At 41.7% G+C, this 13,582-nt stretch overlaps 1 protein-coding gene across 1 annotated transcript in view; it reads right to left on the bottom strand.

Annotated features, from left to right (window-relative positions):
• LOC146375226 (ABC transporter G family member 23-like) overlaps positions 1-13,582 on the bottom strand; it is a 126,853-nt gene that overhangs the window by 4,922 nt on the left and 108,349 nt on the right. The window contains exons 18-21 of the mRNA XM_084949656.1: positions 11,665-11,753; positions 10,339-10,442; positions 1,996-2,155; positions 694-798 (exon numbers count right to left, since the gene is read on the bottom strand). Of these exons, the coding sequence (XP_084805782.1) occupies positions 694-798; positions 1,996-2,155; positions 10,339-10,442; positions 11,665-11,753 (458 nt within the window). The remainder of the gene's footprint in view (positions 1-693; positions 799-1,995; positions 2,156-10,338; positions 10,443-11,664; positions 11,754-13,582) is intronic.

Raw genomic sequence — 13,582 nt, 5'->3', positions numbered from 1 at the left:
GCTTGGTTGATTTGAGAGGGAATAACCCTAATATTTGTTTTATAATCTGAAACATGTAAGTGTAACAACAACAACAACAAAAAAAAAAAACTGTATAAAAGACACATTTTAAACTTTAAATCTAGGTCTGATAGAGAGGTACATTGTGTGTGTGTGTGTGTGTGTGTGTGTGTGTGTGTGTGTGTGTGTGTGTGTGTGTGTGTGATTCAACAGTCATTGAATCTAGTCAGCAAATGCAGCAATATGAAGTTGTTAAAAAAAACTTTAGAAAAAAACAGTTGCAATTCATGTCCTAAATTGAGCTCTGACATTGTGGACTTGTCCCTGTGAGATTTTTTCCACCGCACCTATACGATAAGGCCTTCAAACAGGAAATGGCTCCTCCGACTTCCTCTGTATCAAGTAACACAAGGGAGCTCGTGCTGTCATCAAGTCTTATTGTTCAGAGGTCAACAGGAGGAGAAAAGATTGGAAGACAGAGTGAAACCACTACACCTCCTGAGAGATGAGTTACACTGGACCCAGAGCTGATTAATGATTTAGACAACTGCCTCTGTTGTGCACAACATAATCATCTGAGCCGTGCAGACGCTGCTAACTCTTACACGCTACCTATATGCCACATGGTACGCAGCAGCAAAACATGACGTTAAACTGTTGTTGTGTGTGATGTGTTCTGTGCATGAGCATTACCTCTGTACATGATACAGCGAAGGGCTTCTGTGGCATAGGTCTGAGGAAGGACCAGGCTAACATAGCGGAGAGGATATGGGATACATTCCACGGGCCAGATGATACCTACATCACAGGACAGAGAGGACAATGTGTCAGATGTGGGTAAGATATCATTTACACCTCCAGCAGGAATGCTTTGTGTCTAGATTCTGATAACAAGCAGGCTGTGAAGCATTAAAATAATCTGCCCTTTCTCTTGTTTTTTTTCTGTTTTTTTCACATTCCAAATCAGGTTCAAAGTTCAGTCTGAGCAGCTGAAAAACTAATCTCACTTCACGGTGCATTTAGCAGCTCTTCTGCAGCAATCACTTCATCAGCACACAAATTTTGCTTTGAATTGCAGATGTTCAGAATTCCACCTTTTTCTAAGGAAGTCTGGACTCAGAGTTCAAAGATGGAAATATTGTGATATGGCTTGAAGATCCAGAGCAGAACAGCAACAGGATGAACACTGCGGTGGAGAGATTTTATTCACTGCTGTTTCCATCATTTTAGGCCACAGCATTAAAATAAGAATTTCTTATTATTCTGTGTGGTCTGACATCACAGATAAGCATTTAAGAAATATGCAGAATAACTATTACATCCTCCAAAAAAACCCAACAACTTGTGAATTGTTAATTGGGAGAAACAGACTTTCTTTTAAAATCAAAGTAGCCTCTAATGATATTAAAGGAATAATAAGAATGTCTAAATTGCATCACAAAAAGTGCTACATGCCTCACATTGATATAAGATCATTTACTTCTTTTTCTTACTTTAAATTGTCTATTTCTGGTGCGGTTTGCTTGTCTGGAAGAGCATATGTTTTATGGGACCGGGTGGTTGTTTTATGTGGCCATTGGAAAGACTAGCAACCAGTTTATGGAATTACAAAAAAGTCTAATATGTAAAAAATGTAAATTAGACAACAGAAAAAAATATTATATTTCCCTCTTTTTGGCTTTTACCCCTGTAATAACTTATTTCCAAATTAGCATCCACAGAAGATAAAATAATAATACACAAAGGTCAAAGTCCAGACCACTGACTTCATTGTCTGAGACTTTGTTTCCGCATGCATCCTCCTACAGTATCTAAAGTTTTTGTGGTAATCCAACTAAAAAACAAACAAACACCATTTACACCACCTACACACATCCTTACACCTAGTTCACAACATCACAGATGATTTAATCAGATTCCCTGATTCCGTGATGCTCAGACGCCTATTGTCCTTTTTGGCATGTTACACACACACCAGTAAATCTCACTGCTCACCACTAAGGATGAGGTTGGGGTAGAACATTCCCAGAGCGGCCTGGTTGGCGCTCTGCTCGTCATCAATTGCAGATGAGATGACGAGGCCAAATGAGATGCCCGTGACACCCTGCAGCACGATCAGAATTATGATAAGAACCAAGGAGCCTTCGTTAGGTAACTGCGGAGAGAGAGAAAGCGAGAGGGGGAGAGAGAGAGATGAACAGGAGTGAGGAAAAGATAACAAGGTTGAGTAAGTTGAGGGTATTTTCACATTGAAAGCAGCAGCAGACCTAAAAGCGGTAAAAAGCTGGAACAAAGCAGTACTTGCAGGGCAAAAACACAAAGAAAACAAACACACACTAAACAGCATGACACCCAATTCTTTTTTCAGTAAACATCATTTATGGGTAGAAAAAGCTGAATAAACTGCAGCAATATAACCTGATTATTCAAACTTAGAATCACAGTAACCTTTTCTTGTAAAACATGCTACGACTTTCTATATGCTCGGAATAACTGCTTTATGAAAATATTTTAAGATAATAGTAATGTTTTTACACTATTTGTGATGGTTTATGTTTGTAACACAGGATTAATGAAGAAGCTAAAGCTATGAAAACATAGAAAAACGTTTAGGTGCTTGCTCACACCACACTGTATGTTTACTCTTTACAAAGGAGATCATGAGATCAAATGCCACTATTGTATCATATCTGCATTGTCTGGGATTCAAGACAAGTCTGAAAATGAATTTGATGCCTCCCACACAGTACCATGTGATACCACACATACCAAATGATAATTATAACGAAAAAAAGCACTTTGATGTTCTGGACTTTTCTTCGGCCAAAAATACTACAAGAAATGGAAAGAAATATTACTGATAGTTAACTTTGTTTGGGGGTGTAAATGAGATATAAAACTTTTCAAAATCACATAAAAGCAGTGAAAGAGAGACTGGAAGTCTCGCCTAACAAGATTCCAGGTGATAAGCTCCTTAGCTAAACCGTGTGTGTGTGTGTGTTGTGTGTGTGCCCTCCTTGGAGTGTTAAGACACTTCCTGTCTCCCCTGACAACGTGCAAAAATAAACCTGCATCAAGAGACCACATGACCACTCGGTTGCCACAGCAATCAAGGCCTGTTGTTGTGGTGATTCCGCAGTAATCCTTGGATACGGCCGGAGCGGGACGTGATTTATGGAGCTGTGGGCTGTGTGGACTTGAGCACCTTAATTAACACACACACACACACTCGCACACACACAAATGTGTGCGTGTGAGTCTGTGTATGTGTAGAAGTATAAGGCTATCCCTTTTGTTTGACCTCTAATCTTAAGTTGCGATGGCAGTTGCGTCTTGGAAATGTTGGAACACTCAGCTACTGGTTTTGATGTGATTATAGATGTTGGGTATCAAAAACAAGAAATATCCCCTTTATGTAACCCCTTTCACTAAGGTTAGCCTACATATGTAGTAGCATTCCAACAGTTCCCTATTCACATCCCTTGTCCACTTATACCTTATTGTTCCAGTAGCCTACTTCTAATCAGTATGTCCTGGTTCCTCAGCACCTGACACAGACCTTGTTAATTAAGGTAACATCCCAACTTCAACTATATATCTCTCACTCATGCAGAGAGGTAGGCTTTGGGTAGCCTAGACTCTGGACTTTGACTTGCATTAAAAAAAAAAAAAAAATCCCCTCTTGCCCCTGCGGGCGGTCTATCCTTCAAGTTCGGTCATTCTTTTTTTTTTAACACTTTCTCTTTATTGATTTTCATCTTATTTTACATACAGAACTAAAGAGGGCAAGGGAAACCAACACATTCACGTATGATCACATATTCCAAAATACACAACGCCTTGTTTTACGTCCACATATTACATATTACACAGGTGCATGTTCCATTCAAACAAATTCGCAGCTGTCCCTCTGCACCACAGAGGTATCAGTTTCTAGTCTCTTGACGTATAACGATCCCATCGTTCCCAAAGTCTCTCTCCTTTCTCCTTCTGTAGCCGCAGTGAGAGGGTAATCAGTTCCATATGATGAATCGTGTTAATAATGTCTATGATCAGCTTCCGTGTGGGGGGGGCTTGTCTGTAACCAACACTTAGTAATTGCCTTTTTGCATGCAACCATAATTATTTTCAGTAAGTATGAGTCTCTGTTATTTATATCCTCAGTGATATTCCCAAGGTACATGGTACTAAAGGAGAAGTCCAGTGTTACTTCCAGCACATCCATCACCATTTGTTTAATCTCCTCCCAAAAGGTCTTCAGTTTAGGGCATGACCAGAAGACATGGAAGCAACCTGCAGCGACCTCCCCGCACTCCCTCCAGCATGAAGCGCCTGAACCACTTATTTTGGATTTCTGCTTTGGTGTGATGAAGAATCTAATTAAATTCTTCCATCCAAAATCTCGCCATGTTAAAGAATTTGTGGTAGATAACACATTCTTCCACATCCGCAACCAATCTTCCTCTGAGATAGTTATACCTGCTTCTTTTTCCCATCGATGACTGATATATCTTGTTGAGGTCTTTTTCATAGCTGTAAAACTTCTGTACATTTTGCCTATAGTACCTCTTATAATGTTCTCACCATAAGCATCCATAAATATTTGGATCACCCCACTAGCATCTGCGTCAAGCATTCTAATTTCCTTCTGGAAGAAGCTCTGAACCTGTAGGTAACGATAAAAATCTTCCCTGCCGATCTCGTAAATCTGACACATGTCCTCAAAATTTATCAGCTCCCCATGCTTCACTATCTTACAGATCGCAGTGATTCCATGCCTGGACCACTCCCTGAATTTATGGTCTAACAATGCTGGAAGGAAGCGTGGGAGATACGCTGGCCATCCCAGCAACCCTATTTCCCTATTAAGACCAAAAATTTTAATCACATCTGCCCATTTTTTCAGGGAAAAACTTACACATAAATTTTGCATCTGATATGCCTGTGGTAAACTCTCAAGAGATCCCAGAACAGACTGTATTGGGAAATCCATCAAAGAAAGCTCAATGTCCTTCCATTTTGCCTCGAACTTAGAGTTACACCAGCACACTAGAGGTCTGATCTGGGCTGCCAGATAGTAATCCTCAAAGCACGGCAGAGCCATGCCCCCCTGCTCACCAGGCAGCTGCATTGTTGCATATTTCACTCTTGGCCTTTTATTTCCCCATATGAATCTTGAGCAATGCATATCCCACTCCCTAAATTGTTTTGCTGGAACCTCCACTGGAAGCGCTGCAAACAAATATAGCAGCTTTGGGAGGATATTTATCTTTATTGCTCTAACTCTGCTGCCCAGATCGAGGTGGAGCAGACCCCACCTCTCCAGATCTTCATATATCTTCTTGTTCACCCGATTATAATTAACTTCATATAACAATGCAAGGTCTTATGTCAGCAGGATCCCCAAATACTCCATTTGAGATTGATGCCATCCGAATCTATATCTTGCTACCAATTGTCTTGAGGGGTTAAAAAAGAATGTCAAGATTTGAGTTTTTTGAATGTTTAGTCTATAACCAGACAGTCTGCCATATTCTTCCAGTATTTCCATAAGCAGAGGAATTCCCTCTTCCGGGTTTCCTAGCGCTACCAGCACGTCGTCTGCATACAAGCAAATTTTATTTTCCACATTCCCCGTTGTAACCCCCGCCAATCGAGTCTCTTCCCTGATGCATTGAGCCAATGGTTCAATGAAAAGGTTAAAGAGCAGTGGGCTCAACGGGCAGCCCTGCCTACAGCCACGTTGTAGTGTTATCCGATTTGAGAGGCTTCCATTAACTTTGATCCTCGCTGTTGGAGACATATAAATCATTCTTATACATTGAATAAACCTGTCACATAGCCCAAATCTCTTCAACACATGAAACAGAAATTCCCACCCGACCGTATTGTATGCCTTTTCCGCATCAAGCCCAATGAGAACTGTTCCAGTTTTCCCTTTAAGTATCTGGTCAATAATATGAATGGCCCTTCTGATATTATCGTGTGTTTGTCTGTTACCAATGAAGCCTGTTTGATCCTCCTCTATCAGCGTGGGCATCAATGTACTCAACCTCCTAGCCAAAATTGCGGCAAATAGTTTATAGTCTATATTTAACATGCTAATAGGTCTATAACCTCTGGGGTCAGTTTTATCCTTCCCTGCTTTTGGTATGACAGAGATATACGCCTCCCGCCACGATGGTGGGAGCGCCACCCCCACTCAGAGTGTAATTAAAAGAGGCCTTTAGTAGCGGGATTAAGGGTTCCCTCATCTGCCTATACCACTCTGGTGGAAATCCATCACATCCTGGGGCTTTAAAAGTCTTGAGTTTTGAGATCCCAATGTTAATCTCTTCTGCTGATATTTCTCTGACGAGTTTTTCATTCTGCTGCTTACCTATAAATGGTAGATCTAGGCTGGATAAGAAATTCTGAATCTTATGCTCATCTGCTTTATCCGGTTGTGTGTATAGCTCAGCATAATATTCTTCAAATGCTCTCTGAATTTCTTCGAGTTTATTAGTTATCTTATTTGTTTTTAAATTTCGAACTTTATGAATAGTGTTCTCCTGTTGTTGCCTCCTGAGTCTCCATGATAATAGCCTAGCAGCTTTGGGTCCTGCCTCATACCACCGTTGTCTATTATATTTTAATTTTTTTTCAATTTCCTCACTTAAAATTTTGTGGATCTCCTGTTTAACCGGCCTCATCTGCTCCAATACCTGGGGGCACCTTGTAACGGTGTGCAGTTGTTCCAATTTTTCAAAATTTTCCTGCAAATCTGACAGCTTTTTTGCTCTCACCTTCTTTAGGACTGCACATTTTGCAATAATTTTACCCCTAAGGTATGCCTTAGCCGCATCCCATAAAATTGTAGGATTAACTGTTCCATTGTCATTGAGTTCTAAATATGTTTTTAACTCCTGTCCCATTTCTCTTTTAAACGAGTCATTATTTAACAGACCTGTGTTAAGCCTCCATAAGGTGTTTTTGGGGCTAGCTTTAAACCCAATCTTCATAGTTAGTCCCGAATGATCAGATTAATCTCTCTGTCCTATTATACAATCCTTCACTCTGTGGAGATCTTTACTAAAAGTAAAGAAATAATCAATCCTCGAGTACATATCATGTCTCGCTGAATAAAATGTAAATTTGCGTTCATTTTTGTGTAAATATCTCCATATATCTATAAGCCCCAACTCAGATAACATTGTTTTTACTTGTTTCTCTAATTTAGTTCCCCTCCGGTCTCGGCTAGTTGTATCCCATTTTGGATGGAGAAGTAAATTGAAATCTCCTGCACATATACATGTACCAACACTTTCTGCGGCAATAAGACTGAATATCTCCTTAAAGAACCCTGTACTACTACCAGGGGGTGCATATATATTACACAGCGTGACGTCTTCCTGTTCCATTTTCCCTTTCACCTACACAAATCTTCCCTCTTTATCTTTATGTTCTCCAGTAAACTCAAAAACAACCTTGTTCAGTATCAGAATGGCCACTCCTCTTTTTTTGCCAGATCTATGTGAGGCACAATAAATATTTTTGAATCCCATTCTCTTCCACTTCTCATGTTCTTCCTTTGATAGATGCGTTTCTTGTAGAAAAGCAATATCAATTTTTTCCCTTTTTAGCTTTGAAACTATCTTACTCCTCTTAATGGGATTCTTTATACCATTTACATTCAAAGACAATACCTTATAATACCGCATATGTTCTATGTATTTCCAACTTATTTTGCTGCACCAACATAACAATACTCCCAGCCCTCAGAACACATAATAAACACACATGAACAAAGACAGAACTTGTCTTAACCAAATAAACCAGGTCTTCCATAAGAGAGGTTTTTTTCTCTCCTCTCAGTCTGGGGGGAAATGCCACAGTGTGGGGCCCCTCTCGTTTCCTATTTTAAAAGAAAAAGGGAAACTAAAAAACAAAAACAAAAAACATGTGAGTCACCTGCATCGGACCCTCACCACTCCATGATCAAAGGGGGATCGACGTGCCATATTCCATCACGGCCAGGGGAGGAGGCCATCCAACCATATACCCCCCTGTATTGATCAGCAGCCCGGTGCACCTGTTGTTCCGTTGGTCTTATGTTCGTCTTAACAGCGAAACGGGGCCGGTGGGGCACAGGTGTTACTCCTCCGTACCGACGTCCTCCGTGCGCTGGAAAACCTTCAGCTTTTCCCGTGCGCTCCCGCGTAGATCAGCTGTATTCCCGGCGCGTCGCGGCCCAACCACGCTCGTCGGTAGCATACTGCTGATCATCTCCGCCGTAATGCCTTTGGGCTTTCTTGTGGCCACCGGTCCCACCGTGTATCCGCGTCTTCTTAGATCCGCCGCAGCTTCCTCCGCGCTATTGTATAAGACCATTCCCGAGTCAAAATGAACCCGCATTTTAGCAAGTGGGGTCTGGAACCGGATGGCGTTTTCTTTAAGTACTTTTTTAACCGGGCCATACTCTTTTCTCTTCATTTGTATGTTTTCGGCATAGTCGTGATCAAAGAAAATCCGTTTCTCCTTTATATATACAGGCTTCTTCCATGCAGCGCGTAGGATATGTTCTTTAATATTGAACTTTAAGAAGCGCACCACCGTTGATCGAGGGGGCGCCCCCGGCGGCGGCTGCACTCCCAGCGCCCGGTGAGCTTTCTCTATCCCTAGGTTCTTCTCGCTGCCCAAGTCCACGCCGTCCCCCAACTCCGATATCATCATGCTTTCCACATACCTTAGCATGGAGGTGCCTTCTATGTTCTCAGGGATGCCATATATCCGTATGTTATTACGGCGTGAGCGCCCCTCCAAATCCGTAACCTTCTCTTGGAGCTGCCTCTGGTTATCCAGCAGCTGAACAATGGCATCCCTCACTCCAATGTCCCATTTCTCCTTCCCTACCATGTTTCTTTCCATTTCTTCCAGACGTTTCCCCACCTCCTCAATCCTGCTTGTGGCGGCGGTAACCTGTTGATTTATCTCGTGTGTTAACTCGCTCATTTGGGCTTTCATGTCCTCTTTCAAACTTGTTCTCACGAGCGATAGCTCCTTCTTAATCTCTGCCTTAAGGTCTTGCATGCCCTCCGCCACTACTTCACTCACCACCTGTCTGAGGGGGCCTAGCGCTGATGTTGTGGCCTCCGCCGCCATCTTCTCGCCCTCTTGCTCGGAGCGTGTTTCATTTGTCTTACTCTCAAGTCGCGTTTCTAAGCTTCGGCCTGGGGCTCGTCCCTTCTTATTTTTATCTCCGCTCATTATTCTTGAGGGGAAAGTCGCTTTTAATGGATTATATTCTTGAATTGCGGATTATTTTAGCTATCGATGCAGGAGCTCCTGTTTATGCTGCTACTCTCGCCACCATGACACCGGAAGTCCCCAAGTTCGGTCATTCTTGACCACCATAGGGGGCGTCTACCATTTTGACCTCGGGACTTCGAGGTCATACTTGGCATAGATGTTTCTGTATACTATGCCGGCCACTTGGTTAAGGTGTTCCATGTAGTTCCTGCCTGCTAGGATGCATGCCGTTGTTATGTGCTGGATTGCCAAAGGTGCATCTTTACACAGCCTGCACCTGGGATCTTCCCCTGGTGTGATAGACCCCAGCCTCTATGTGTGTGTGTGTGTGTGTGTGTGTGTGTGTGTATACATTAGATATTTATTTTGTCATAAAAGTTTATTTCTTTCCACAGCTTTCCATAGTTTCGGAGTATTATAAGAAAGTGGAAAGCGGCCTGGTGGCTACAGTGAATCATTTTCATAAAATTATGACTTGAATCCACTGCAGGTAAAGTCTGATTTTGATGGCATAGGAAAAATGCAAATGAAGATGGTAAAAGATCTGCTAGGTCGGTGAGGCATTAACCTCAGAGCTGTTCCCTACCGTTGAACAAACCATATCAGAGGCGGTTTTAAAAAGCAAAGAAAATCTCCCTTACACAATGAGTTTCCAAAGAACACAGGAAATACCACATTTCAACATTAAGTGACCGTGTTGTGGTCTCAGTAAAGGTTAAACAGCACTGACCCTGTGGTCTGGCTTTCCATACACTTATTGGCATTACACTGACTGAAAGCAAACACAGAAAATCAATTAAAGAAGCAAACAGTGAGGTGACATCTATTATACTGTGAGGTACAAATAACAGTCAGCCTTGTTTATATAACCAAACCGTTCTTAAGGCTTCTATTTTTATCATTCATTTCCCCTGCTGATACTTTCTTCTCTGTGGACTTCATTTTTTACTGCTGCAAAGGTTCATCCTCAAATCGATTCATATCAAAGATTCATCTGACCACGTCTGTATTTTGAGTTTCTGTGTTATTTTGCGGTTTTATTGCTTCTACCTTGAAGACGAGCAGCATCATAAGAAGCAGCAGGATGATCTGAACGCTGATGACGAACAGCTGAGAGAAAAGATGAGCCAGTATCGTATCCAAAGAGCTCACACCTGATAGAAACACAGAGAGAGAAAATTCAGTAAACTCAATAAAAGATTTTTTTACACATTTTACATTCACACATATTGCTGAACCTTCAGCCTTTAGATCTGCGAGCATTAGTCCCTTAATAGAAAATGAATCTGATCATCTGATCTTATTGCTTTAGGATATAGTAAGCTAATTGATGATTGATGATTTTCATTTTAAATCCATAATTAATTTTTTAAAAAAGTTATTCAACACAGTAAAGCAGTGTTGAATAACTATTTTTTTTAAAATTAGTAATGGATTATCTGCTAAAGTTGACAAAAATACAAAGGGCAAAACCTTTGATTATTAAACTTTTAATAAAAAAAAGTTTTCCTTTTCTTGCATCCTCTCTAAATACAGGATTTGAAATTAATTAAATTAATTATATCATCTTGGAGTCATTGTATGGATTCCCAATGTTTCTAAACCCTTAAGCATTAAACAGGATATACATAAACAGCTTCTTTACAGATCTCTGCAATAATTTATTAACTATTATAAATATTCATTTATTAAGTACTCAGCAATATAGTACACTTTATATTACAAAATCAGTCACTGTCACATCAATCACAAGGCATTAAGAGTTTTAAAGCTAAAAACAGCAGTATAAAAGACGTAAAATCAAAAACTCAAGCATCCTCTGCTTAGTCGCCTTGACATGCTGCTGTGATCTTGTTACTCCCTCTATTGGTCATGACATAAATTACATTTAAAAATAAATAAGTAAAAACAGGTTAGATTTATTTTACAGTTTCCACACCAATTCTCCATCCCACCTAAAAATGAGCTTTTACAGTCAGACTGCAGAAAAGATGTCAAATTTGAGAAAAATAAACAATATGCTTCCTAAAGCTGTCATAAAATTACATTGACAACAAAAAGTGGCAGTGGCAACTAAGATCATCTGATCTGAAGGAGACTTTAGGAACAAAAGTATACAAAGAGATAGCTAAGTTCCTTTCCTTTTCCATCACATCTCCTGAAGTTGTTTCACAATAATTTACAGGTATGTTAAATTTTAGCAGGTGGGTGGGCTGGGAGCACCTGAGTTTAGGTAAATGGAGTCCAGGTGATGTTTTAATACAAGATAGGAATGTGTATATTACGATTTTTCATTTACTTCTATACTCAAAACTGTAAACATAGTTATTGTATTTGTGTAGCACTGTGGGAGCAATGTGAGTTTTGATGCCTCACCTGCAACCCAGCATCTGTCCAAAAGCCCCTCTTTCCTCTCCAGAACAAAGGAGAGTGTCGTCAGACCCATTGCCAGGTAGAAGATAATACTAATAAAGCAGGGATTAAGAGGAAGAGGAGAAGGGAGATGTAAAACAGCAGGTTAGCATGTTAAAAAAATTAATAAAAAGAAATCCCAGTTACTATGTGTTACTGCCTGACATCCATCTATCATTCCATTTTCTTCCACTTATCCGGGGCCGGGTCGCAAGGAGGCGGCCTAAGCAGAGAAGCCCAGAGCTCCCTCTCCTTGCCCGCCTCCTCCAGCTTGTCTGGGGGAATTCCAAAGCTTTCCCAGACCAGCCAAGAGATATAATCCCTTCAGCGTGACCTGGGTCTGCTCCGGGGCCACCTCTAGGTGGGAGATGCCCAGATCACATCACCCAGGAAGCTCTACCCTGAGCCCCTCTCGGATGGTCGAACCCCTCACCCTATCTCTAAGGGAGAGGACAGCCACTCTTCAGAGAGAGCTCATTTCCACTGCTTGTATCCACAATCTTGTTTTTTCGGTCACTACCCAAAGCTTGTGAATGTGTAACTTGAGAGAGTTACACCACGATGGACAGGTACAGCGTCCGCATCACTGTAGCCACAGCACTAATCTGTCAATCTACCGCTCCCCTCACTCATGAACAAGACCCTGGGATACTTAAATTCCTCCACTTAGAGCAGGAACTCGTCCGTGACCCGGAGTGGGCACTCCACCCTTTTCTGAGGACCATGGCCTCAGATTTGGAGGTGCTAATTCTCATTTCCGCTGCTTCACACTTGGCTGCGAACCACTCCAGTGCAAAGTTGGAGGCCGCCACCTGATGAAGCAACAGAACCACATCATCTGCAAAAAGCAGAGATGAGATTCGGAGACCACCCAAGTGGAATCCCTCCACCATTTAGCTACCCCTAGGACTGCCTAAAGCTTGTATGTCAGTATGAGCAAACAGCACGTAAGATGGCGGATTACAGGAACCACCTTAGATTCAGCCTCAGATGCAAAACAAACAGGATTACTCCTAAAAGTCTGCAAATGAGCTCTTCAGTTAAAGGCTTCCAGGCAACAAAAATCCTCTAGAAGGCACAGCACCAGCTGCCTAATGAACGGGTGAGGCAATCAAATTTTACCATCGACGTGCTAAAATCTCAAGAGGAGCAGATCCGACAGAGACTTACGATGCTTCTAGATGAGAGTACTCTTAAAAAGGTGTTTGACTTCACTGAGAAGGCTTGTTTAGCACAGCACAAAAAGTCTAAGACAACAAAGGAAGTTTGACTTACTTGTTGTATGTCGGAAACTACAGCAAAATACGGAAAGTGTCCTCAGCGGCCAGAACAGAGAAGGATGCGACACAAAGGATGTGGACAAGTGGGGGAAGAATTTGTCTGACAGACAGCTCACCCAAACAGAGAAATTTTGCTGTCACACCGAGACAAATCCCGCTAGTGGAGCTGATCACAGCCACAGAAACAGCAATTCGAAACAACAATATTGCAGATGTGGAAGCAGAGCAACTACGGACAAAGGATTCGGCCTGTCTCAGCAACGGAAAGCCCCCAGCATCAAACATCAGCATGGAGAGGAAGGCACTCACATCACTTAGTAATGACAACAACATCATCCTTCCGGCAGACCAGGGTAGGTGCACAGTATTGCTAAACCAGAAAGACTATCATGAGAAAATTTTGTCACTGCTCAGTGACGAAAATACTTATGAGCCCCTGAAACGAGACCCAGGAAGTGGCTACAGGAAGAGGGTGATAGACTGTCTGAAGCAGTTAGAACAAGACAATGCTATTGACCAGACCTCATACCACAGGCTATACCCAGGGGAAACTACACCAAGTCTGTATGGTTTACCGAAGATACATAAACAGGATGCACCTT

Source organism: Perissodus microlepis, chromosome 13, assembly GCF_051167445.1.
Source record: "Perissodus microlepis isolate ML-2025 ecotype Zambia chromosome 13, ASM5116744v1, whole genome shotgun sequence".
Lineage (NCBI taxonomy): Eukaryota > Metazoa > Chordata > Actinopteri > Cichliformes > Cichlidae > Perissodus > Perissodus microlepis.
The sequence above is the reverse complement of the archived record's forward strand: the minus strand, read 5'-3'. Positions and strand labels throughout refer to the sequence as shown.